Source organism: Erpetoichthys calabaricus, chromosome 13 (assembly GCF_900747795.2).
Source record: "Erpetoichthys calabaricus chromosome 13, fErpCal1.3, whole genome shotgun sequence".
NCBI classification, from domain to species: domain Eukaryota; kingdom Metazoa; phylum Chordata; class Cladistia; order Polypteriformes; family Polypteridae; genus Erpetoichthys; species Erpetoichthys calabaricus.
This window is the reverse complement of record NC_041406.2, coordinates 140,075,985-140,103,469: the sequence shown is the minus strand read 5'-3', so window position 1 is coordinate 140,103,469 and position 27,485 is coordinate 140,075,985. Positions and strand designations below refer to the sequence as shown.

At 36.1% G+C, this 27,485-nt stretch overlaps 1 protein-coding gene across 3 annotated transcripts; it reads left to right on the top strand.

Annotated features, from left to right (window-relative positions):
• Positions 1–533: 533 nt before the first annotated feature.
• On the top strand, positions 534–27,485 carry dek (DEK proto-oncogene). 3 transcript variants are annotated; one of them, XM_028817557.2, is made up of 11 exons: positions 534–591; positions 6,337–6,515; positions 8,402–8,503; positions 11,525–11,634; positions 12,103–12,197; positions 14,497–14,617; positions 16,887–17,078; positions 19,204–19,330; positions 20,800–20,945; positions 24,453–24,521; positions 25,851–27,485. In XM_028817557.2, the coding sequence occupies exons 2-11, from the start codon at positions 6,368–6,370 to the stop codon at positions 25,860–25,862; spliced, it is 1,122 nt and encodes a 373-aa protein (XP_028673390.1). In that variant the 5' UTR covers positions 534–591; positions 6,337–6,367; the 3' UTR covers positions 25,863–27,485. The 3 variants fall into 3 exon arrangements, with proteins under 3 accessions (XP_028673390.1, XP_028673391.1, XP_028673389.1); XM_028817558.2 differs by having other exon boundaries at positions 560–726; positions 6,341–6,515; XM_028817556.2 differs by having other exon boundaries at positions 560–726.

Below are 27,485 nucleotides of genomic sequence, written 5' to 3'. Positions count from 1 at the left end.
AGACGGTTGGCACAGCTAGCGTTAAGTATAATTGTAAGGTCTTTAAAAAAGCTCGAGTCAAATACCTTGCTTGCGAGTATACGAGGCCAATAAATGGGACTCTTCTGACTCTGACACATGCTCAGTCCCTTAAGTTTAAATACAATAAATAAAATGACTTAATATAACAAGTACAATGACTGACAGCTTCAGTAAATAACGTGTAGTTGTCTGCAGTTATTAAGATATGAAGCGTATGATGCACGTAGGCGTACCCTATGAGCGTGACGCTTTCATGCAAATTACTTCCATTTCCCATTTTTTGAGTTTCCTTTGCTGTATGTTAATCCACACCCCGCTGTCGTTCAGTCCATCCAACGCAACGAAACCATTTCCTAGTTTATCGTCGCGGCGGTGGTGGCCTGAGGCGACTCCCTCTGTCACGCCCCTCTTTTCTAATAACCAATCATATGAAGGCACCGACGCAGTCCATGTTTCTGATTGGCCTCAGCGGCCTATGTTTATTAATGCGACTTTCTCCCTGTTCTGGAATAGGCTACGAACTTCCCGCCTCCGCCACAAACCGCCATTTTGAAACACTGGGCTGAGCAGGTAAACAACAACGTGTGGCGGTTCTGCAGCTGCGGCCCATTCTTGTGTTTGAGCTAGCGATTCTCACAGTTTGCCCCGGCAGCTTAATTGAGAATTATAAGAGGAGCCATTTTTTGGTGTACTGTACTGTTTTCGGTAAGTAACTAAAAGTTACTTGGGTTGGGCGAATGTAATGTAATGTGATACATTCATTTTCGGACGCACGCGCGTTACAAGTGACAGGCCGTGGCGCTTACAAAACAAAAAAGGCAGGTGTTGAAGTTGCCCGAGGTGAGGTGTGTTTGACAGGTGGCTTGCATGCGTGTTAGAATACATAAATTGGACTAAGGCGTACGCCCGCTCTGTCGTTCGTTCGTTCGTTCTTTCGCCTGCCTGAGTAGCCGCTCGTTCGGTTTTCGCGCCTTCTTTACATGGGTGTTTGCAGCCGCCGTCTTCTGGCTTCGTTTTCGCGCGTTGTTGCCCAGTAGGTCGCGAGCATCTAATTAATAACGATGATATTCCTTCGTTTTAATTAGTTTTACCAATGGGGGATATGTGTGAATGTTTTGGTTAATGCGCTTAATCTATAACCGATGTTTTGATGGATACCTGGAAGCTATGTGGCGTGCACAACGCAGGAGTTATGCATAACATGAGAGCAATCGCATGCTCTGAACTGTCATTTTATACACGTCGTTTTGCACGTATTAAGGATGACAAGTTAGAGACGGAATGTGGGAAAGTGTATTCACCGGGGCATACCGACGGTTTGTGGATGACGTAGCATGGCGTGACTCTCGCGCTGGCTACACGTAGGCGCCTGTGCTTTAACTTACACGTTACAAGTTAGGGGGCCTTAAAGTACAAAAAGTAGAACTGAATGGGCTTAAGAAGGGCACGCCGATTGTAATGACCGCGTGACAAGTAGTACTTCTCTGTGTTCTTGAATGTGAGGAACCGAAAGGAAAATGTGCACCATGCTGGGATCCAGCAAATGGAATATGATGACAGTTGTGCCTTAAGACAACAAGTAATGGCCAAATGATATAGAAGAGTAATATTAAGAGAACACGGGAAAGCAAATATATTGTTAATAATACATTTTATTTATATACTGCTTTTTCCATGTTGTTAATAAAAACAATTATTTAAAACCGGGAATAGACTCCTGAGTTATGTCACTACCGGTGAAAATGCTTGATGCAAGCTTTAGTAAAGCGGATTCTTTGGGTAGAACATGAGGACGCGACGATTTTTGAAAAGATAGTATGAATGTCACTTAACTTATGCTGTTAAGGAATTAAGCAGACAAAAATTGTTTACTTTTCTTAAATAACTTTCGGTTGCTCCCGTTAGGGGTTGCCACAGTGGATCATCTTCTTTTTCCATATCTTTCTGTCCTCTGCATCTTGTTCTGTTACCCCCATCACCTGCATGTCCTCTCTCACTACATCCATAAACCTCCTCTTAGGCCTTCCTCTTTTCCTCTTCCCTGGCAGCTCTATCCTTGGCATCCTTTTCCCAATATACCCAGCATCTCTCCTCTGCACGTGTCCAAACCAACGCAATCTCACCTCTCTGACTTTGTCTCCCAACTGTCCAACTTGAGCTGACCCTCTAATTTACTCCTTTCTAATCCTGACCATCCTCGTCACACCCAGTGCAAATCTTAGAGCAGGAGGTGGCAGAGTTAAAGATGCTGTCTCCAATGTTTTTCAAGTGAGCTCCACCATTAATATAACTATTTTTATAAATGAATTTGCATTAGAAAAGTAGGTAAATTATTGCGTAAAAGTGCACACACTATTTGTGTATATGAGTGATGGGATATATTGATGAATAATTACATGAACAGTCCACTTTGAAATGTTTAATATGAAAAAGGTAGGTAAATTATTTAAAAAAAAAAAAAAAGTGTGCTTTTCGTGTTTTCAGGTGATGGGACAAGTTGATGAATAATCACATGTTGGAAACAGGAATGGATTAAGAACATTTATGATGGGTTGAATTGCCAGTAGGGCTGGATGGTCTTTTGGCCTTGAAACCCTTGCCGATTTTGTTTTTCCTACACCCTTAGTGGAGTTTCTTTTGTATTTTTTTTTTTTGATCTTTTTTTTTTTTTTTTTGTCCTCCCAGCCATCTGACCTTCTCACTGGACTCATCATTGAAATGTTACGACATTACATTATACAGTATATAACAATGCTACTCTTCTACTTGATATTTATCTGTCTTAATCATTTGGATTCTTTTTTCTTTCTTTGTTACTTATTGTTTAATATTATTGCCTTATTTGTTTCTTTTATCTCGTAACTTTCTCTTTTGAACGGAGTTGTGGCTCTGAGGCTAGGGATTTGCAATGGCAATCGGAAGGTTGCTGGTTCGAATCCTGTAACACCAAAAGTGACTCTACATCATTGGGTATTTGAGGAAGGCTCTTAACCTGCAATTGCTTTGTCCTGGGTATGATGTTAGTCTGCATCCAGCCCTGCATGTAGTCCCTTCAAACTGCAGGGAAAAACCTGGGGGTTGGTGGCAGAATTGGCACTCCAGCCACCATAAAAAAAACCTCACACTGACCCATTCCATCTGACCTAGTGTGGTGCTGAGTTGTCACTCGTCACATGGCTGCACTCGGGTCCTAATCTGGGATTCTGAGTTGGTATGTCGTGGTGGGTGCGGCAATGCGCTGTAATGTGCTGTTTCAGAGCGTGCTCCTAACCTCTCCTCTCTCTCTTTTACATCTTGTAAAGCACTTTGAGCTTCACTGTTTGTGAAAATGTGCTACATAAGTAAATGATGTTCAGTCCAGTTTGAGTTGTTTAATGCTACCTACTGACATCATACTAAATGTCTACAGCATGCCTCAATCTTTAGATATTTTGTAGTGTTTTTGGAGTTCTCAAAGGTCCAAACATATCCATCACAATACAAGTACTGTAGAATTAAATTTATCAGTGTACTTTTAAATATCGTTAAGAAAGGGAATTCTTCCTCATAGTGCACTAAATTTAACGTGCTTCTATCTTCTTTGCACCTCTGTTACAGATTCGATGTTTGCTCTTGCATGTTGGTGAGTCATCACGTATTCGTGGTGGTCGCTTAGTATACAACACTGTCACAGCTTTGTATAAACGGCCACCTTATTAAGTTGCTCTTCACTGACAGACTGAAGAGATCGTTCCTCCCTCACACTATGCAACTCTTCAATTCCACCCGGGGGGTAAACATTAACATTATACAAAGTTACTGTCTGTTATACCTGTATTGTTATCACTCTATAATTTAATATTGTTTCTTTATCAGTGTGCTGCTGCTGGAGTATGTGAATTTCCCCTTGGGGATTAATAAAGTATCTATTTATCTATCTTCATAATGTCCCAGAAATCATCACATTCTTGAGCCACATCCATTCATTAATTTCCTTCACTACACAAGCTTGTCTATGTCATTCATCCACCCAACCTCTCTCTTTTGTTTAGTAAGTGTCTTTGGTTGTTGGTCTTCTCAGTCTGAGTGTTTCACTGGTTGTGAGAGTGGAGATGACATAATGGGGAGTATTATTATGTTTTCTTACTAAAAAAGAAAAAAGGATCTCTAAAGTGTTGTTTCACATACTATAGTAATACTTACACTGTCCTCTGTTTAGTGTAGTATCACTTGACACAATTTGTGCTTGGATCATCTCTACTAATATTACCACCCAGTCATGTGACAACCCATCACAAACATGTCTGTGACCCAAACCCATAGTTTTAAGAAACACTGGTCCACACCAACAATGCTTTCCCTAGACTCCCCAGCTGAAGACTCTTGCCTCCTTGCCGGTGCTTTAATGCCCTGTCCATAAAAACCACAAATAGAAGGGGTGACAAGACATAGCTTAGATGGAATCCAGCATTCACAGTGAATTTAGAAAAGATCATCTTTATTGTCATAGCTCATGGTGGGTGGGGGGTTGGGGGGATTGCAGTGTCCATATTTGCAAAGCTGACAGAGAGACACCAACCTGTGCACACAGACTCAAAGGAGTTATGGCTGCCATCTACTAAATACTTATGGTGTTCTATATTTGTACTTGTCTTTCCAAAGTGGCCTAAGTTATGTTTTCACTTTAACATTAAATACTCTCTTCCTGTTGCTCAATTACAAAAAAGCCAAATTAAATCCACTGTCATTCAGCGTTATGTAATAACATGTGAAAACTTCCAAGGGGAATAAATAGTTTTTATAGGTAATGTATGTACATGACTCAGCTATATAGCTCTTTGTAATCCAGTATTTTAGAAACCTGTAGCATTACAGCTTTTCCATTTAAAAACCAGCAAGGCAGCTGCAGTTGTTTGTTGTATCTCATCTTGTTATTCCAAAGCGCATTTAGGTAATGCTCCTTAATCTTTGTGCCTCCTATTTTGTGCTTTTCCTTCCCTAAGCTTGGATGTTTTGCAGGAAAGCTCGTAGCATTTTTTTTTTTTTTTTTTTTTTTTTTTTTGCCGCCTCAAATATGTTAAATAATGTCAGGGGAAGTTGACCTCTTTGCAGCTCAACTCTTTCCCTTTTTTTCTTTAATATTTCAAATGATGATGTAACACTTGCGATATCTTATTTTGATGTTTTGTTACACCTTACAGCTATTATGGAGCTATTTGGTTCTGTATACAGGCAGATATAAATTTAGACAGTTTCACATAAAGTACTTGACTCAAAAAAATCCCATAGTAAGAGTCTATAGAGAAGTAGTAACCTTCATCAAGCTTATCATATAAATCTGCAGTCAGAATTCACAACCAGGCTTAAAAATAGGACTTGGTGTGTAATAATTGACACCAATAATTCCTGTTGTTTTTTTGTTTTTTTTTCTTTCTAGATCAGGCTGTTATGTGAAATTGGGGTAGATATGCATTGTGGGTTTAGATTACTGTTTGCTTGCAGTTTGGTTTAAAAAGTATCCATTTTTACTGTGTGGCACCATAATACTTTGATCTTAGGTCTATTTTCTGTTGTGCTGATACCTTATTACAAGACAATGTTTTTTAGAGATATACGTAATTTTCAGTACTCTGTTTTTTCTGAGTCAAATTGGAGCTTTTGGACAGGTGTCTGTTCAGTGTCATTTTTTTTTTTTTTTGTACACTTCGACTTTTATTTATTTAGTTCACAGGAAAAAGGATGTTTTATTGTCATAAATCAAACTTCTTTATTAGGACACCTTGTCAGAGACGGTGGCTTTTAAGGATATTTGGTAACTTGTTAAAATTACATCTTGCCTCATATACATGTTTGTTTATGGGCAAATGCAGTTTTCTTAATTCTGCTTTAAAGCTATCCAAACTTATTTGCTTTCACATAATTTTGTATGATTAATTTTTTCCATATAGTTTGTTCTGTATAATACAAACTGCATGACATGCATACATAGAAATGTGCAACAGAGCAATTTCTAATTGACATTAACAAATTGTAACCGTATAGGTTCATTAGTGTTGCAATCGAGATGTCCAATTAATGTTAGAGGAGCAGAAAACCAGCACAGGTCATTGGCATTCCTTGAGGTAATAAGCCAATGTGGTGTTCTATATTTGGTTATAACCAAGTCAGACACGGTTTTGGTGGCTTAGGCCCCCAGCTATACACTCCTTCATGGGCATTTTTCAACTCCTGGATAATACTTATAAAATTAATGACATTAAGTCATTAACTAGAAAAAGCCTTGGTATGTACTCTTTCTTCTGACAAATTGTACCCAATATCATTTGTGTTTTTAAGGTAGCTGTGTGCAACGTTGTCGATTGCCATTATGTCTAGTGTGGAAGATGAGCAGTTGAGTACTGAAACGGAGAATACCAAGAGCAAGCTGAACCCCATGGGGAAGAACAATGAAACTGATGAAGACATCGAGGAAGATGAAGAAGAGGAGGAGGAGGAGGATGATGACGACAAGAAAGGTTTGTTTCAAATGCAGTATAGTGTTAATATGCTAGCAGATTTGTCTGGCAGATTATTAAGCAATACACTCATAATATAATACACTTTGCATAGTTCTTTTAATAATGTGAGTGTAATGAGCTAACCCAAAACCAGAAATTGCCAACTATATACATGGGATTGGGATAAAAATTTAAATCAGCCACCTGTTTAAAGATATGCTTATAGATTTGATTAAAATAGGCAGGAATTAAAAGAGCAGTCAAACTTGTAGTCGGGATTTATGGGTTATTCTGATTCAACATAACTACTTCTCTGCTATTTAATTTGTTACATTTTAAATAGCTGCAGTTTAACTGGTAGTTAAATATGCTTGTGGGCCTTTTATTCTTTTGTGTTTTCTTTAAATATTGTAGCTGCATCTATGAGGAAATTTTATTCGTTTTGTTCCAAGTTGTCATAACCTGCCATTCAGGTGTATAAAACTCTGACTCGATCAGCTGCTGATCTGAATTAGCCGTATAAAAGACTCTATCAGTGATTGGTAAATTGGTTGATAACAAATGTATTTCAGCATGTACTTTTTTAAGCCTAATGGTAATTTAGATGCAGTGCTCCTTTTACACAAGGAGTTATGGCAGTAATGCAACTACGTCTTTTTGCTGAGAGAGAGAGAGAGAGACACCAGTGTACTAGCCTATACATTAAAGAAAATGGAGTAATAAATTGAGAAAAGGGTTCAGGAGGAGTCATCCTGTGTAATTGGCCAAACAATAAGAAAAGCTACTTTAATGAATTCAGACCTTTCTGTTTGTCCTTTAATGAAAACTAACACTGCTTGTCTGAGTTTGAACAGTTAGCAAGGTTGTGTTAAGCACAGCAGTTTAAATTGTTTATTAGCGCAAAAAAGAATAAAATTTAAATTGCTGCTTAGTAAACAATAGGCCTGTTAGCTCAACAGCAAACTTTGTTTTACTCGTAAACTTGTTAGGCCTTGTAACGTCTTTTGAACGTTTAATAGATTTGCAGCTTTTTAAAAGGTTTGTACTGTGTTTATTATTTGTTTGTGTGTGTCATACAGTGGAACTTTTTGGCAAGTCACAAGTACTGCATAGTTAAAATTGAAATCTATATTATATCTCAAGAACATGGAATGTCTAGCTGGTTCACTAGGAAAACAGATTATAGATATACTAAATGTATATTTTAACAGCAAAAAAGCTGTAAAGTAGTGCAATTAATGATTAAAACCTGTTCGTTCATGTATATTTAAATGAGTAGTATTTAATTGTCAACATCAATTTATTTTTTTTGTTAGATGGTAACAACTAATCTTTTTAAAATTAAGCTTTGCTCCAAATATGTACATTACAGAAGAATTTACACAATACGACAGCTTATCATTCTGAGAATCTTTTTATTTTCATTAATAGTATATGTATAGTGGATTGATATTTTGTTTATATTTCACTAGTTAAAGTATGTATTTTAAGGGAATTTTTTTATATTACCATTTTTTGGTTACTGATCAATAACCCTACAGAATTTCATTTTGCTAACAAAAAAATGAACAGGCAACACCTGTTGTCTATAGTTTATTAATAAAAATATGAAGGTAAGGACACTTTAGACATAAGGCTTCTCCACATCTGGTTATGCAGGAGCTTAGTGTAAACATTTTTATGGAGATGAGAAGAAATCTGAATCTATCAATCTAGTAAAGATATCGGTGATCAGTAACAGCCCTGAAACACCTTACTTGATAGGAGCATCCCTAACCATATGAATTATGTATTTTTTAATTACCACAGGTTTATTAGCCTTTTTAATTTTACCTTTGCACTATTATACTGACTTTTGCTATTATATTTTTGTAATTTTTATTTGTGTTTTGCTTTCATTTAAGAGGAAAGTCTTATAATTGAAGGCAAAAGAGAAAAGAAAAAAGTAGAGAGACTGGCATTCCAGATGACAATGCCTGTTAGGGAGCCTCTTTCTGTTGAGGAAGGTAACTTATTTTAATATTTCCTAATACATTTTGAACAGTATCTGTGATGTAATATTTCTTTGTAGTGAGATGACTTTTGTCCTGCTTAGCATTAAATTTATAATTATTAAACTTGAAATGTTAAACCCCTTTTCATTCTGTGCTGTTTAAATGGATGACTTGGGTACAGTAAGTGATACAGCTTGACCGTGGATAAGAATATATGTTCTACACCTTCTGTAAAGGCTCATCTTAAATCTATATATCCAAAATGAACTATGAGCTATGTAAAAACATGAAATAAATTACAAACTGGACTTTTACAGCACTTTAATATAATGTAAATTAAGACATGCAAGTAAAGATTACATCCTCAGTGTTTTTCACAGGAATCGCATCTAATAACTTGGGTCTTTCTTTGAGAATTGTCACTGTCAGTTGTCATTGTGGTTTTATCAGCTGAGGAGGTGTAACATTCAGTTTATTTTAAAAGCTCACACTGTAATATAATTTTAACATTTTGCCTATTAGAAATCTGCTTCTTCCTGTTTCGGTTTTATGTAAAAGCTTCTTTCTCTAACTTTTTAAATATGTATATGTTTTGGCCAAAGTGGGAAGTGGCCTGCCAAATCAGGAAATGGTTAATGTCGCTGTAAATTAACTGGCCAATGTCCGATCTTTTCCTCGATTTCAGGATTTGGCTAGCCAGTTTGCGAAATGCCACGGGGCGATCAGCCAAAGTCAGAAGAAAAAAGGCATGAGCAGCGATTTGTTGCACACTTAGTAGTGCGGTTGCATCGAGTGTAGCCTTGTCAGCTCTTGTTCAGAAAGCGGACACCACTTGGTTGTTTCACAATAATTAAGATTAGGTATATAAGTAGGTTTCACATTTCTGTTATCATTTTAGCCCTAAAATAGGGACTAAACATCAGGGACCTATTGTATTGATCTTAAGGTTAGTGTTTGGGCAAGGCCGTCTAAAGTAGCGTCCGCTTTCTGAACAAGACCTGCCTTGAGAAGTTTCTCGTGTAGAATGGGAAACTCACTTCTGAATTGGCATCTGAAAGTTTCTAAGCATCTTCGCACCTTGAGCGGACAGTCTTACATCAGCACATTGGATTTTGGCCAGGGAGTTCTTGACACTTCATGAAATGGCTGGCCAAAGTAACACATGCGCTGGTCGTTTCTAGTAATTTAGACTTCGGCCACACCTCATGGCCAAAATGCCAAACAGCCGGCCAATTTGGGAACTGGCTGATCTTCGGGTTTTGGCCGTAACATATATACCATTGTGAGAAGTAAGGTGACTTAGTTACAACCTATCCAAAATTTTACAGCTACACTTGTTACTCAAAATCCATTTCCATTTGATATATTGCTGTCTGTTTCTGGCTGAAATATACAGTTGTGCTTGAAAGTTTGTGAACCCTTTAGAATTGTCTATATTTCTACATAAATATGACCTAAAATATCATCAGATTTACACTCAAGTCCTAAAAGTAGATAAAGAGAAACCAGTTAAACAAATGAGACAAAAATATTATACTTGGTAATTTATTTATTAAGGAAAATGATCGAATATTACAGATTTGTGAGTGGCAAAAGTATGTGAACCTTTGCTTTCAGTATCTGGTGTGACCCCCCCTTTGCAGCAATAACTGCAACTAAACGTTTCCGGTAACTGTTGATCAGTCCTGAATTTTCGCCCATTCCTCCGTACAGAAAAGCTTCAGCTCTGGGATGTTGGTGGGTTTCCTCACATTAACTGCTCGCTTCAGGTCCTTCCACAACATTTCGATTGGATTAACGTCAGGACTTTGACTTGGCCATTCCAAAACATTAACTTTATTCTTCTTTAACCATTCTTTGGTAGAACGACTTGTGTGCTTAGGGTTGTTGTCTTGCTGCATGACCCACCTTCTCTTGAGATTCAGTTCATGGACAGATGTCCTGACATTTTCCTTTAGAATTCTCTGATATAATTCAGAATTCATTGTTCCATCAATCAAGGCAAGCCGTCCTGGCCCAGATGCAGCAAAACAGGCCCAAACCATGATACTACCACCACCATGTTTCACGGATGGGATAAGGTTCTTATGCTGGAATGCAGTGTTTTCCTTTCTCCAAACATAACGCTTTTCATTTAAACCAAAAAGTTCTATTTTGGTCTCATCCATCCACAAAACATTCTTCCAATAGCTTTCTGGTTTGTCCAGGTGATCTTTAGCAAACTGCAGACGAGCAGCAATGTTTTTTTTGGAGAGCAGTGGCTTTCTCCTTGCAACCCTGCCATGCACACCATTGTTGTTCAGTGTTCTCCTGATGGTGGACTCATGAACATGAACATTAGCCAATGTGAGAGAGGCCTTCAGTTGCTCAGAAGTTACCCTGGGGTCCTTTGTGACCTCGCCGACTATTACACGCCTTGCTCTTGGAGTGATCTTTGTTGGTCGACCACTCCTGGAGAGGGTAACAATGGACTTGAATTTCCTCCAGTTGTTCACAATCTGTCTGACTGTGGATTGGTGGAGTCCAAACTCTTTAGAGATGGTTTTTGAACCTTTTCCAGCCTGATGAGCATCAACAACTCTTTTTCTGAGGTCCTCAGAAATCTCCTTTGTTCGTGCCATGATACACTTCCACAAACGTATTGTGAAGAGCAGATTTTGATAGATCCCTGTTCTTTAAATAACACAGGGTGCCCACTCACACCTGATTGTCATCTCATTGATTGAAAACACCGGACTCGAATTTCACCTTCAAACTAACTGCTAATCCTAGAGGTTCACATACTTTTGCCACTCACAAATCTGTAATATTTGATCATTTTCCTTAATAAATAAATGACCAAGTATAATATTTTTGTCTCATTTGTTTAACTGGATTCTCTTCATCTAATTTTAGGACTTGTGTGAAAATCTGATGATGTTTTAGGTCATATTTATGTAGAAGTATAGACAATTCTAAAGGGTTCACAAACTTTCAAACTTTTTCCAATATATTCCAGTGACTTTAATGACTAGGTTTTTTTTTTCTGCTTAGGAAAAGGACAGAAACTTGGTGAAATAGAGTGGATATATATATTAATAAGCAAGACAAAAACTGATGATTTAAGACCCTTGCATAAACTCCTTTTTAATCGGCCTGGAACGGTAAGAGTATTTTTATGTTTGGATGGTTTTGTCTTATTTTACCTATAGTACTTGTAGTTTAATAAAAAAAATAATTGCTGATATCATGGGCTTCAGCCAGGGCCATCATTAATTTGTTTTCTCTTGACAGTTTGTTGTTCACTGTGGTTTAATTCTGGCTCCGTTTTTAAAGCCCTTTTTTTTTTTCTTGGCTATTACTACAAAAAACAAGGGATGAATTATAGGAAAAACTATTATTTTGGGGTAGAGGAGTATTTTAAGGCTTGTCTTTTTCTTTTCTTTTTTTTTTTTTTTTCCTTTTAAATGGACCACATTTGTACAGGTTGAAACTAAATCAAATTTGAGATGTCAATATTGAATAGGATGTTCTTAATAATGATTTATTCCTGCCCAAATGAAGAATTTTTAAATTTCCTGTAGCCTAATCAGATTTGTTAAACATTGTCAAAAACAATATTCCTCCTTTAGGCGGCAAATGTCAAGAGAAATATCCGACTTTTTAGTGGATTTCCATTTGAAGAAGGCAGTGACCAGTATAAAAAGAAACATGAAGTTCTTAAAAAGTAAGTAAAACAAAGGAGCATAGATGTGAGAATATAAGAATAAATGAGAAAAGTATTGTGAAAGATTGTTTTGCCAGCATTTTGTTTAACTAGGCATGTTTAGATGACAGTTAAGCTTGGGTTGCTTTTCTGCTTAAAACTAATTCAGGAAGTGCCATTAAGCTAAGACAAATTTTTTCTTTAGTATCAGTCTTGATCTCAAGTTATTACGATGACAAAACTTTTAAAAGATGGGAAACTATGTGCAAATGATCTCATATTATACTTCATGCTGCAGTACTATCTAACACCTTCTTCTGTAATTTGTGAGACAAAGAGTGGTTTTGTAGATAGTGGAATACCACTGATTCCACATCAACACCCTGCTGTACTGAATTTGCTGGTGTGATAGATCTGTTTCCTGCTCCAGTTGTAATCACAAAACTGTATAGATCCATTTACTTTTTGTTTATTCATCTGCAGGACAATTCATATGTAAAGCACAAATCATAAATTTGTTAGCTGTTGCAATTTTTTCTGTCCTACAGAAAAAGGCACAAAACGTGAATTCTCTCTCTTACCTAGAATTAATCCAGGAAGCATTATTCATTTAAGACCAGTTTTTAAATGTTCTTTTCTTTCAGCTGGTTAGATGGATAAGTTCTTGCGACTTGGATAGTTGCGTTGATTTGTTCACAGAATAAATGTACTCGCTTATTACCAAAATTCACTCACACCTCCTCTGTGTGTATGTGAGATGCTTCTGTGAATTTCCCTCCTGATTTCTAGGAAAAGAAACCTAACAACTAAAGATTTAACATTCTCACAAGTTACAATAATGCCAGTAACTAGAATACATCAGCTGACTTTGCCTTAAATACAGACTTATAGCACTATAGTTCTTGGAATCAAAAGTGTAAATAAGCATTTGTGCTTGTTTCTTGTTATATCAAGAGATGGAGGCAATACTTTACCCTGATTGCTACTGGATCTGTAGAGAGTTTTTCTGGCACATGTGAAAAGAGGCTGATTGCACTTTCTTTCTTTATCCAGATGATCTTCACTTTTTGGATTTGAGTGTAGCTTGCGTTATGGGGCTGTACTGCATTTTACGTTTTTTTTTTAGATTTTGCACACATTATTTGGTCCTTGTTTTCTAGCATAAAAATAATATCTGTTGGGCAACTGGTGATCAGTCACCCCCTTTTTCAGCAAAGCAAAAGTGTTTCTTTACCTTTGGTCTCTGTCCCTTTCAGTAAACAAGGACGGTGTCCGTGTGACACTTGCATTTTAACTCTGTTATGGAAGATTTTCATTTATGGCACTTGGTTGTCCTCTTGAGTGGAAGAGTTCACTCCTGCTCTACAGCAGGACTCTCGGCAAAGGCAGAAGTTAGAGCAAACAGAGTGCATGCAAAGGTTATAATGGAATGAGTGGAATTTTGACTATCAAGGTTGCCAATACTTTGATTATACCTTTTATGACTCGCCATGTGGTAAATGATGGAAAAAAACTGAGATACCCCTTGATGTTCTTTCCCTGTAATTGATCTTTTTTTTCAGAAGAGACCCAGAAAACTGCATTCCAAAGAGGAGAATGTACACTTTGGCGGAAATTAGGTGTCCATGAAAGATTCTCACAGCTTAAGTAAAATTGGCACAAAGCAAAACAAACTGGATAACTCCAATGTCTCCTGCACTAGGAATGTAATATTCCTTCACTATGACTGTCACCAGTTTGCATTTTGTGACTTCGTTGTGATTTGTTTGCTTTCGTTTTGAAATTGAACAAAAGCTACTTCGTTTTGTTTTTAAATAAGGCCTCAGATATTTAAATGAATTTTGTTTTTTAAATCCAATTCCGAAATAAGCAAGTTTGAGAATATGTTGTTACTTGCTTTTTCATTTTGTTTAATACCTGTACTTAAACTAATAATTCTAATTCTTTATTTATTTGTCACATGTATAGTTATACAGCGCAACACGCAGTGAAATGCATCTTTTTCGCATACCCCTTGGGGTCAGAACGCAGGGTCAGCCCCTCGAGCAATTGAAGGTTAAGGGCCTTGCTCAAGGGCCCAGCAGAGTAGCATCTCTTTTGGCAGTGACGGGGATTCAAACTGGTAACCTTTGGGATGCCAGCGCAGATCCTTCGCCTCAGCGCCACCACTCCGCCCATAAACTATAGTGCTTATAGCAAACCTGTAGATTTTTTATTGTTGACACATTTGTAGCATTGAAAATTAAACCTTATAAACCTGGAAAATGTTTTATTGCTGAAGTTTAAATCAAACTTTGCCTTTTTTTTATTTATTATAAAGGTATAAAAATGCCATATTGAGAACAATCTGTGGAGTTCTTGGTCTGGAAAAGTCTGGCAAACATGAGGAAATTGTTGTAAGAATTTTAAATTTTCTAATGGAGCCAAAAGATTTGAAAAAGGTATCTATAACTTCACATTTTACGGATAATTTCAGAATGTTTAACCAAATGCTTGTTTGTGCAGTTGTGGGACAGTGGTTGCTCCAACCTCTTGGACAATTAACGCTAGACGCCTGAGTTATAAGAAAAAAAAACATTTAGTTGAGCTAATTGGTCGACATAATCAGTTAATTGTGTTATAATAATTAACTTTTCATAGATGAAGCATTTCAATGCAGTAATAATACCTAAAGGTTTGGAAAGGTAGTCGGAGTAATGAGGTACAATTGGCGCATGTATAATGTTAGATTTCCCATTAGATCAAAAGGTAAGCAACAGCTAAAATTAACAGTTGAAATTGTTTTAAAGATTTTTTTTTTTGTTTAGGCCATTCTCTTTTTGCAATTCACTTTGCATACACTTAGATATTTTTGTGACCGTCTCTTGGAGATTCTTGTAACTAATCACATAGTATTGAATTTAAAAGAATGAGAGGGTGTAGTGACAAATGAGATGTTAAACTACTGAAGTAAATGTTTTTAGAAAATGAGTCTTTTTAAACTGAGAATCACTCTGAACCATCAATTACTGATTGATTTACTTTTTCTGCTCTGAGGGAATTTACTTGTGTATTATCTTTTTTTTTTTTTTTTTTTTTTTTTCCTTTAAAGTCTGGTTAACTGCTCCTTGTGGTAATACAAACTGAACACCTAACCAGATTTCAGTATAGATTTTTAGTTCTGAAATTGTTTGGTTTTTTTCCCAAAAAAAAGTATGTTCAACAAATATAAACTAAACCAATAACTAACAAAAGTACAACAGCAAATGCATTTTTATATCACTTGGATTTGAAATTGAACTCTGCTGTCTAGCAAAGCTATTTCTTCAAGTACTGGAACAACATTTTTTAAAAGGATTAAATATGGAGTATATTCTACAAAGTAGTGATTACTGCAGGGAAATGACTATCTGAACCAAGTCAGAGAATGCACCATGCTTTATGCAGAGAGTATTCAAAAGCCACATGTAAACGCAGTGGTTTGTTTTCAGACAAAACGAACTTTAGATTTGAAAAGGTGATGAAGCACAGTAACAGTAAACAATAAATGGGGATGCAATGCAGAGTTATTTCAGGAAATGTCTAACTTGAAAACAAATGTACCCTGATGCATGCAGCAGGTAACTCTTCAACTGACGGGGCTTGTTACAGCTACAGAAATGACATAAAATATTCAGCAGCTTGTCATCATTTGTTGGCTTGAATGTTCCAGCAATGGGTCTGTCACAGATCTTTAAGTTTTCAGCATTAGGATATGCACATTTAACATTTTGGAATCGGAGGGCTATACTCTATTACAAACAGATTTTGCCGTGTGTGGTCACAGAGAAGATTCTTATAAAAAATATGGTGCTCACAATTGACCAATATGCACTCGGGGCTCCTAACTGGTGTACTGGAGCTTATGAACAGGCTCCTTACTATTAGCGTAAACACTGCAGACTCTGAAGATGCTTCATCTTTTCTAATATAAGGACTCTCTTACTGGTCCAAGTGTGACAGTTTTTAATTCAGTTGTATACACAGATAACTGGTTTTGGTCAACTAAAGTTATATGACACTGTAAAGGATGCATTGCACCTAAGAATAACCCTGAAGGTCAAACTGATGTTTTTGACAGAGAATCCTAACTGGTGGGGTCTAAATTAGGTCTGAAAGGAAAATTTGAGAATAAAATATTAATGCAGTATTTCAGTTCATTTTTGATAAAACATTTTATTACACTGAAAGAAAAAGGCTGCATGATTGTGACCTAATCCATTAAATACATATTTGCTAAAATTATTCTCTTCCAAGATGCTGATTGAGTTTATATTGTGATGCAAGAGTGTTAGAAGAGCGTTATAAAGAAACATTGCTTTAAAAAGTTGCAGGTAACCCTCCACCCTGTATATAATGCTGGACTGCCAGGTTTGCAAAGCTCGTAGCCCTGCAGACTACATTATACATTTAGTTTGTCCACCCCTGCCATGTATACATTTTCTGACATGTTCCACTTGTTATCTATGTGTAAATACGAGAATAAAGTCTGTAATTGATTATTAATAATACTATAACTGTCATTTTATTATTTTATGAGAATTAGGTAAAGTTTTGATAAAGTAGAGGTTTTGCAAATAAAGTAATATGCCGACTGGCAAGCAAGATGTAAATATGAAATGGGCTTGGTAAAGTGAACTGAGATTTTCAATTAGAAAATTTTAGGAATCAATTATTTTATTATTTTAATAGTCCTTGCCAAAGTCAATGAAAAGGCACCAGAAAGGTGAGAAGAGAAAGAGTACATCCGCTGGGTCTGCAAAGAAATCAAAGTCAAAGGGCAAGAGATCTGCAGAGATACTAATAGATGAATCAAGCAGTGAAGACGAAGATAAAAGCAAAAAGCGTTCTTCTGGGGAAAGTGAAGAAGAGGAAGTTAAAGAGGTAATCTTTACAAACTACACCTAAATGTGGATCCTGTAGCCTCAGTTGTCTTTAATATAAAAATAATTGATTATACGCTGGTAAGCTTACACTGGCAACAAACATCATCCATTCCTGGACCTGTTTATACTTGGTACCCTTGGTATTTAGGGGTGTAGAGTTGTGGTTATTTACGAGTTAGCTCTGCTTAAATCATGAACATGTTGGTGTGGATACACTTTTTGTAAACCGTTTTTATTTGGGCGTATGAATGTACAGTATTGCTTGTGTAATTAATCAGCCATGACGTCTGTTTGCATTAAATAGAAGAAAATTTCTGTCATTTTTGGATATTTAGCTATCAAGTGACGTATTGTGGATTGCAAGACTTCACATCAGGTTTATTTGTAATAGCAAAAAGGTGATTTGAAATTATTTATTGTAAGTAGTGCCATGCTGCTGAGCACAGAACATTTTCTACTGATCCAGCACATTTTTGTTTATCCAGTAGTACCACACCGTGTGGAGATGTACTACTGCCACATTTAAACATCCTCCAACTTCCAAAGCAGCATTTCTGCTAATAGCCTGTAAGTCTACAATGCTTGGTGCCATTTGTAATTTATCCCAAACTACACAAAACCCACAGAGAATGTATACCCTTGTGAATTTCCCCTTGGAATTAATAAAGTATCCTATCCAATATAACTCGGAGTCCTGCCATGTGCAAAAGTTTGCTGACGACACTGCTATCATGGGCTGCATCAGGAGTGGGCAGGAGGAGGAGTATAGAAACCTCATCAAGGACTTTGTTAAATGGTGCGACTTAAACCACCTACAACTGAACACCAGCAAAACCAAGGAACTGGTGGTGGATTTTAGGAGACCCAGGCCCCTCATGGACCCTGTGATCATCAAAGGTGACTGTGTGCAGAGGGTGCAGACCTATAAATACCTGGGAGTGCAGCTGGACGATAAATTGGACTGGACTGCCAATACTGATGCTCTGTGTAAGAGAGGACAGAGCTGCCTGTACTTCCTTAGAAGACTGGCATCCTTCAACATCTGCAGTAAGATGCTGCAGATGTTCTATCAGATGGTTGTGGCGAGTGCCCTCTTCTACGCAGTGGTGTGCTGGGGAGGCAGCATTAAGAAGAAGGATGCCTCACGCCTGGACAAACTGGTGAGGAAGGCAGGCTCTATTGTTGGCATAGAGCTGGACGGTTTGACATCCGTAGCAGAGCAACGGGCACTCAGCAGGCTCCTATCAATTATGGAGAATCCACTGCATCCATTAAACAGTGTCATCTCCAGACAGAGGAGCAGTTTCAGCGACAGACTGCTGTCACTGTCCTGCTCCACTGACAGACTGAGAAGATCATTCCTCCCCCAAACTATGCGACTCTTCAATTCCACCAGAGGGGGTAAACGTTGAACATTATTCAAGTTATTGTCTGTTTTTTACCTGCATTTTTTATTACTCTTTAATATTTTTTGCTGCTGGAGTATGTGAATTTCCCCCTGGGATTAATAAAGTATCCATCTATCCACCCATCCACCCATCTATCCATCCATCCACCCACCGGCAATTTCTAAAAACTGTTCCAGGTCTAGGAAGAGTTTGCAAAAGTGTGTTTTTTTTTTTTTTTTTTTAACTTTTGAGTTATGTGTTAAACATGACTGTTTGGCTTAATCATGAAAAAATGTAGATTATTAAATATATTTTTATTATTTACTGCTGAATTGTAAACTCTTTTTTGTCACATGCGTTTATCTTCAGTTTCCCTTTTATGCTTTGAAGACTGCAAATCTGTGACATGGTGCTCTATTTTAATATAGTAACCTTGATATACAAGTTAAAGATTTCCCTGTGTAAGATGAGGGCACTTTGAAGACTGTAGATGTCAAATGTTTTGTAAAGATAATGAAATAAATCCTCCATCCATCTAGTATCCAACCCACTATATCCTAACTACAGGGTCACGGGGGTCTGCTGGAGCCAATCCCAGCCAACACAGGGCGCAAGGCAGGAAACAAACCCCAAGCAGGGCGCCAGCCCATCACAAAATAAATCATTGTGTAATTATACTAAAACATTTATTTGAACATTTTGTACATGTAAAATGTATGATTTCTTGCTTTACAGCCACCAAAAAAGAAAGTAAAGAAAGAAAAGGTACAACCAAAAGGAAAGAAACAGAATACTAAGCCTTCAAATGTCAAGAAAGCAGACAGCAGTACCACCAAGAAAGGGCAGAGCAATAACAAACAAGGTAAATCATTCTTAAGCATCATTTGCATGTCATTTGCCCTGTCGTCTACTTTGTTCATAGTTAATTGTCACTGTGGGGACACAATTAAGGGAGCAAACTCCCCTGAAATGCCAAAGTTAATAGGTAGAGAGAGTAAAGAACTTAAAATTATAGCAAAAAGTAAGTATTTCTAAATTTCTAATGAATGTAAATTTCACACTACTGCTCTTTTCTAAATGTAGAATAAGAACAAAGACAAGTTGATTTAAATTAGTGAGATCAGTAAGAGGTAAAATGATTTGATTGTGCAGTGGTTTGGATCAAAAGCCTGCAGTCAGAAACAACTGATCTACCATGTTTTGTGTCTGCCCTAGGGTTTTCTTCTAGGGACAATAATAATTACATGGGCAAACCACCTCAGCTGGCTTCTCAATCTGGAGAAGAAAGAATTCTACCCCAAGGTCCTTCCATATTTTCAAGCTTCTCAACCTCTCACAAAGAGTGAGCCTAGCTACCACTTTAGCAACTTTCTAAAGTATGTTGAGCATTTCACAGCAGTTGTGTGGTGTGTTTTTTTTTTTTTTTTTGTTTTGTTTTTTTTTTTTGTCGATTTAGATGTCAGGTCTCTTCTGAGTGGTCCAGAGTAAGCACACTGTCGGCTCCAACATCGATATATATATTTATGAACAACATACATTTGAATGTAATTTGCACATATTTTTCTTATGTTAATCCATGATGACATTAAACCACTAGATTTGGTAGACTACTTTGGTTGAGTGGTGCTACTTGGAGATTTTTGCCCCTCTGTTCTTAACATTTTTAATAGAGGCCAATAATTCAGATCAAAATGTTTCAAATAAGCTTCATTGATTTAAAAAAAAATATATAAATAAAGTTGAAAACCATATTCCCGTGGACAAGTCATTTCTGAAAATACTACACTAAAGCTTTCACCATGTTTTTCTATTCCTCTTGAATGACTTGCAATCAGCTTTCACCGTAGCCTGAGGATTATTTCGGTACATACATAGAGTATGTGGTATTTCCTTCTATGGTCATTTTTAATATTTGTAAATCTTAAAATCACATCATGACAGTTTTATTAGACCCATGTGATGAAGTATATAGTATGTTGTTGTCAAAATACTTTTCTGTCCATCAGAATGCTGTGTCGGAACTGTGTACAAGATGTCTGTAATCATTGACACTAATCCACTGCCCAGTTCTGACCCAGTTAATTTGTTGCTTTTATTTTGATAACTGTCCATCTGTCTTGGCTGTTCAAATTGTTAAGGTTTAAAAATTTTCCAGTTCAAGTTCTATACATTTTCAATGATATATTGTTTATACATGATTATTTGAAAAATGTTTTATTGTCATTTTATAAAGAACTGGTACATTCTGAATGCATATGTCAACAACTTTTAGTTGTATGCACACCATGTGCAAAATCACTTTTTCCATGTAAATGGTTAAAATTATTTCAGAAAGTGAAAGTGACAGCTCCGATGATGAACCACTTATCAAAATGTTGAAAATACCACCTTCTGATGATGATCTGCGAACTACAGTAAAAATATTGTTAGAAGATGTCAACCTGGAGGAAGTAACAATGAAACAAGTTTGCAAGAAAGTAAGTATTCAGTTTCTTAATGTGTTCTGTGCTAAAAGCAAAAAATAAATTTATCAACAATTTCCCCAATGTATACACTAGTTTTAAATCGGACATTTACCTGGTTGTGATAATGAAAATTATAATTGGCAGAAGAAAAAAAAAACAAAATGGCAACTGCCTAAAAATTGCTAGTTTTAATGGATGGAGAATTCGAAATAAAGGTAGAGGATGCCACAATTGCGTGTGTTATGTTCAAGGGTTATTCCCAACGAGAACCATAATTTATCTGAATCTTGAATTAGTGTTGGACAGTTGTGTAATTGGTGTTTTGCTTGCTCACACTCTTGGATATGACAAATCGGCTAATTCATTGAGCAAGAATCCTGCTACATCAAATAATCATTCTTGAAAGTATCTGCCTAATGCTGAAGGGCAATTCTTAGACATATGTTGATATTTAATATCACTATTCAGATCTGTCTTAAGTCTGCAAGTGTCAAACAGACTGTCCAGATTAAGATAATACTAATATTTGCTATTTTGCACACAAGTTAAAACTTTAAAATGAATTTTAAAATGTTTGTGCTAAATTAGTCAAATTGCAATTACACTTTTTCCTATTTATCCATTCATTTTCTTACTTTTTTTAATCCAATTCACTGTAGCTAAGTTTCCATCCAGTTTTTTGCGACGTTTTGTTATCGACAAACAGAATATACGTTAAAAAAAAAAAAATGTGCGAAACTTGCTGTCTCCAGCCTGTTTCCATCCAACTGGCTTTTTATCGATACAATGGTGTGCGTGAAGACGTCATCGCCCCCAAAATGAACTGTCGCATAAGTTTTTTGTTGTATCGCAAAAAAAATCTGCCCTTGAGCCGTTTCCATACATAATTTTGTGTATGTCGCAAATTATCTACCTTTTCCACGTTACACCCCCTCCACTAAACAAAGAAATGGAGAGATTATTCAGACGGTTTTTTGAAATTTGCCAGCTTACTGTTTCAGTTTCACAAATAATTGGAATTGTACATAATATCCAAAGACGACAGCAGAATAAAGCAGTTGCTTGTCTGATAGCCCTAGAGCTCAAAGAAAGTACCCCAGTGTGACGAAACCCACGGGTATGGGAGAGACGACGGAATAAGACCTTCTGGGAGGAGGTGGTGGAGAGACACTTCACAGAAAATCTCTGGCTGCAACATTTTAGAATGACATGGCCGACGTTTGAAATGTTGTGTGGATTCATCAGTCCTGATGTTGCGCCCATCACAGGTTGCCACGACCACCGGTTCCAACCCAAAAGCGGATTGCCATCGCCCTTTACAAGCTGGCAACCTGTGCCGAGTATAGAGTAGTTGGAGAAACTTTCGGGGTTAGTAAAACTACCGTCCATCGATGTGTATATGCTGTGTGCACCGCTATTAAAGAAAAATTAATGCGGCGTTATATCAGACTTCCGACTGTAGCGGAGGCCAATGAAATTGCATACCGCAATTCCTTGGTGCATCTTGTGCCACAGATTTACGGTGCGCTGGATGGCACGCATGTACCTATTCTTCCCCCGACGGAAGGCTACCGTGATTACATTAATCGCAAAGGGTGGCCATCTATTGTTCTCCAGGCCCTTGTTGATGACAGGTGCATGATACGAGACATTTGCGTTGGCACTCCTGGAAGTGCCCATGATGCAGCTGTGTTTGCAGCATCGGATCTGTACAGGTGAGCCTACCTTTCAACATCCCTTCTCAGTGCGATAACAACTGAATTAGTACTGTAACCTGCTTCCCTTAAGGTTTTTAATTAAAACTGAAATTTGAATTAATACAAAATAACGACGTTTAATAAAAAAAAAAACTAAAGTTAATATTAATGACAGAATTTCTCTGCCAGGTAACGCTGTTTCAGGACCTTCCATTTGCTGCGAAGAATATGCCACGGCTTCGTGTAGCCATTTTTCTTTCCAGATCCTTAAATGTTGTAGCATATTCATTTGTCGTTTTCCTCGATTAAATTGAGGAAATAACGAGTCTCTTCATCAGACCATGCAAACCGCTCCGCCATTCTCGTTTTGATTGCACGTGATGAAAATGTGACACATTTATTTGCGTTAAAGCCCTTTTTTCTGACAAAAAGTGTTTCCAATGTAGTTTTTGCGACATCTGAAGTATCGATATGGAATTTATGCGCTAAAGTTAAACGGAAAAATATTATGTCGACATGTACAACATTTTATCGATTAATTAGCATTTCCATCAGCTATATCGGTAAAAAAATTTGAAGCGCTAAATATTTTTTCGCAAAAACTCCTTGGATGGAAACCTGGTTAATGACAAGGTAATGGAGCCACCAGCATTTGGTGGAATGCAAAGACCTTTCTAAAACTCGTCAAGGTGATGCAGAATGCATCATCTAACGTTTTCCAAATGACATGCATAAATACAGTATTTCATCATTTGACCTGGCATCTTCTAATGCAGGATTGAACTGTTGTTTTCCTGGGGTCCCTTAAAGCTGTGGTTAGAGGATTGTGTCTCTCTGAAAATTAACCATAACCGTATTTGATTATTAAAAAAAAAAAAAAGAAAAAAAAAAAGCTCTTTAAAATATAAATCATTCTTAAACTGAAAAGTAAAATCGTAGAAAAGAGCAAATGAGAATGCAAAGTCAACTACATAAAACATTTTTCTATCATGTGAAGTCTGCAAAGAAATAGCCATTGGCATGAAAAATATCTAAATGACGTATTAAGTATTGATCCTTTTAATATACTCTGCATCATCCAATAAAAATGACAAACTGAGCCATCCACTTCAGTGAAGAGATTTCCAAGTCCCAGTAGGCTATTGGCTTCAGTAACTCATAGAAATTATCAAACTATATTGATGCCTCTTGGCTGTCAGAAAGCATTTTTTATTTACTGCTGCTGTGTATGAGAGGCTGTTTCCAAAAGTAGTGCTTGTTCATATGTGAAGTTGATAACCTATGTTATATTCAACTGCCTTCCCACAGTCCTCTCTTCTTTTAAAGGTACATTTCAACAACAGTAAGCACCTGAAAACATGAGAGGTTCTTATTTACCTAATAATTGCAAAATATCATCCACTTTAAAAGCCAGTGGTGCAAGAAGAGTAGAAGTGAGGCTGATACTGATCTCTAGCTGGTCAATATGGCTTGCTAGTTCATCACTTAAATGAAGACAAAATGCTTGAGAGAGGTTTTTCTGAACGAAGAAAAAAAATAACACCAATGGAAACCATGCCAGTGTAATTTTAACTTAGTTAAAAAATTAATAATTATGTTAAAATATGTTTTAGGCCAGTAACACTTAAAAGAGAATAGTGATCTTTTACTTTTGTGTTATTTGTTTAATCAAAACTATATACCTTCCTTTTTGGCTTGGTAATAGTGACTTTTAATGTATTCTGTAATTCTCTATAAATACAGTGAAATTGTTAGCTGGTTCATATTCTGATGTTTTATGTGTGTTTTCTCTCAACCCCCCTCCTCTTTCTCTCTGTTTTAGGTCTATGAAAAGTATCCAGATCATAACCTGACAAACAGGAAAGAATTTATTAAAAAGACAGTAAAAGAGGTGAATATTTGATGTGAAGTTGATATAGTTTAAATTTGTTTAGAATTACATAAATCTTTTGGGATGTATGGGTTAATTTTCCTCTGTACAATTTTTGGGATTTATATCTGAAATGTAAAGAATAATCGTTGAAAAGGCCATGTTAGCAATTTAAATTCAGAGAGATCTGAAAATGCTTTTTTTTATAGTTATTTGTAGTTTTTAAAAACACAACAAAAGGAGCAACAATTGTGAGTCTTGACTGTTCATCTGACACAGCAAATAATGTTTTTTTTTTTTTTTTTTGCAATGTTCTTTTCTTGGAGTGAGTGCACATCCACAATGCATACAATGTGGCTTAACTCACCAAAGTTTGAAAGTTTTTATACAGTCTCCGACAGTTAGTCAGCACATTAACTCACAGAATAAGTGAGCTCACGATACTTTAGAAATCTGAAATTGGTCTTCACTGGTCATGAGGCAGTCATGTAGTTCTTCATGCTCTGCAATTTGCAGTCATGTAATTAAAGTCCTCCAGGCAACAAGGTCCATCAGCTACAGTCATTAAGTTTGACATACACTTGGACTAGAACTAAAAATTAGCTGTCGGCTTTAATAGACCCAGTTGAACAAAACATTGAGCATTTCTGGATGTAAAGATATTATTCAGATACTATAGAGATCATGGATGTGTTAACTGATGTGCTTGTTACATCGTCAGGTGATGTTATCATAAAATTGCACCTGCCTACATTTTTTTTTTTTTTTTTTTTTTAATATAGCACCTTAAGGTCATGGAGGGTGTCAGGCTCTTTTCTATCCTGTTTCTAATCCTGTCTCCTCTAAGGCCCATTTTTAATGCCATAAACCAATTATAATTGATGCTATTAGCCACAGCTTAACATTACTGTGCCCCATTTTATACAAACTACCACACAAAGCCCTTATGTAGGATATTTCCCATCCTTGGTCAGCTTTAGTCTTAATAATTGGGAAGATAAGGTTTGTGTGCTCCAGTCATGACCATGATGAAATATTTTTAAGTAAGTGAAACTTCAAATGCTGTAAACATGAGCATTGTTACCGATTTTGGATTTACAGTAAAACTTTTTACAACTTTTAATATATCTAACCTACTCTCTAACTCTTGGTTAAGGATTTGATTTTAAATGGCCAAACCTTTACCAGTTGAGTGTTGCCTTGGCAAGCCTGGGTCTGTATGTGTTCTCTTTTTTCATCTCAGAGTTCTGCACAATCTTGACTATTAACTTATCAAATAAATGATTTGTTTTTTTTTTTTTAATGATGAAAACTAAAATAATGTGACTACTTTTTTTTTTTTTCTTTCAGTTAATTTCATGATTAAGTACGTGAGCAATGATGGACTAAAACAGAAGAATATTTGTGATTCTTAAATTTATTAATGGGAAGAAGTTTGTACTTTGTAATGCTTAAGGTTTTTTGTTTATTTTTTTTATAAAGATTTCATTTTTCTTTTTATCAGATAAACATGTAAATGGATTCTGCATTACCTTCTCATTGTTTGTTGTCCTCTAATATTAGTTTATTGTTTCTCTAATACATAAGCATGGTTCTGTGGTGATTGTTTTTACATTGTGAGAAATTGTGTACATTTATTTCTGGAACAGTTTGTTTAGTCATGAAGTTGTTTGTTTTTCAAGTTGTTTGTATTGCTGGGTTTTGTTCTTCAGTATTTTAAGTGCCGCTGAAGACTAGTTAAATGTCTTATTCATTGCTATGATCATCTTACTTTGTTTTATTTAGTCAGATCTTTAATTTTTAGAGCCTAAGGCAATATTGTGTGTTTAAAGCTAAAACAGGGTTGGAATTCAATATGGTTTTTAAAAGCTCTGGGTGATATTCTTTATCAGTATTTTACAGTGCCAGTTACACAGTATTCCTTAAATTCTCATACTGCAGTCAATGAGGTTGATTGATCATATACAGCATATCAATGACCATTATAAAATTTTATTTAAAGAATATTCCAGTACGCTCATGATGTATTTTAAACATACATGGCATTTCTACCAAATAAAAGTCTGAAGCCTTTTTAGGCTCATAGTATTTTGGATGTAAATCAATATGTGTACATATTGTGATTCTGTCACTATGTAATAACATATGTAATGCATTTTTTAATATGATGTTTAAAAACTTTGGTGATCCCTCCTTGCTGAAGAAAGTTATCAACATGTGTATGTGAGGGTGCATATGCATATTTAATAAAACATTCCCACTTTTTTTTTTCTTTTTGTTTTAACTGGACACTTTCTGCACAGCAATTTTATATTTTTCTTGATGTGTGAAATTTGATTAGTATTTAGGCAAGTCTTAATCTTTCAGTGTGAATAGATGATATATTTTCAAATGACAGCCACATATCCCCAAAAAACTTTGCCAGTGAACATGAAGTAAAATCCTGTGACTAAAACTCAATTTTAGAAGGAACATTGTGATGATAAAATGTATAATATAAATGAACCGTATCAAGAAAGAAATTAAAGCACATATTGTATTGTAAATACTTTAGCTGTGCAGAATATGTCGTCAGATTATTTTTTGTACGTTTTATTGGGCATGGATTATTTTACATGAAAATTGTGTTTAATTTTGTAGCTACTAACTTTTTCAGTAAAAGTGAAAATTTATATATGCCCAGAAAATAAGAATTGATTATTTTAATTCATAATTATGTTTACCTGTCATTTTTTAGATTTCATTATCTTTTATCTTTGGGCTGAAATGTAAATCTCATTGTTTTAATTTGCTTCATAATGAAAGTTACTAATTATACCACAATAGTTTTAGACCATTTCCTTTTTGTTTCTTTTGTAAAGAAAGTGTTATGGCAAAATTAATGTACTTCAGCATGTTCACAGTCAAGAAAAGCTTTTAAAGAAAATGTTTTCTGCATTTTTTTTTTTAAATGTTAAATTCATTAAATATATTCAGAAGACCAAA

Coding starts and splice junctions, on each gene's coding strand:
- dek (XM_028817557.2), top strand. CDS start 6,368: ATGTCTAGTGTGGAAGATGAGCAGTTGAGTACTGAAACGGAGAATACC. Junction 8,504..11,524: donor GCCTCTTTCTGTTGAGGAAG/GTAACTTATTTT, acceptor TTTTCTGCTTAG/GAAAAGGACAGAAACTTGGT. Junction 20,946..24,452: donor TGAAACAAGTTTGCAAGAAA/GTAAGTATTCAG, acceptor TCTCTGTTTTAG/GTCTATGAAAAGTATCCAGA.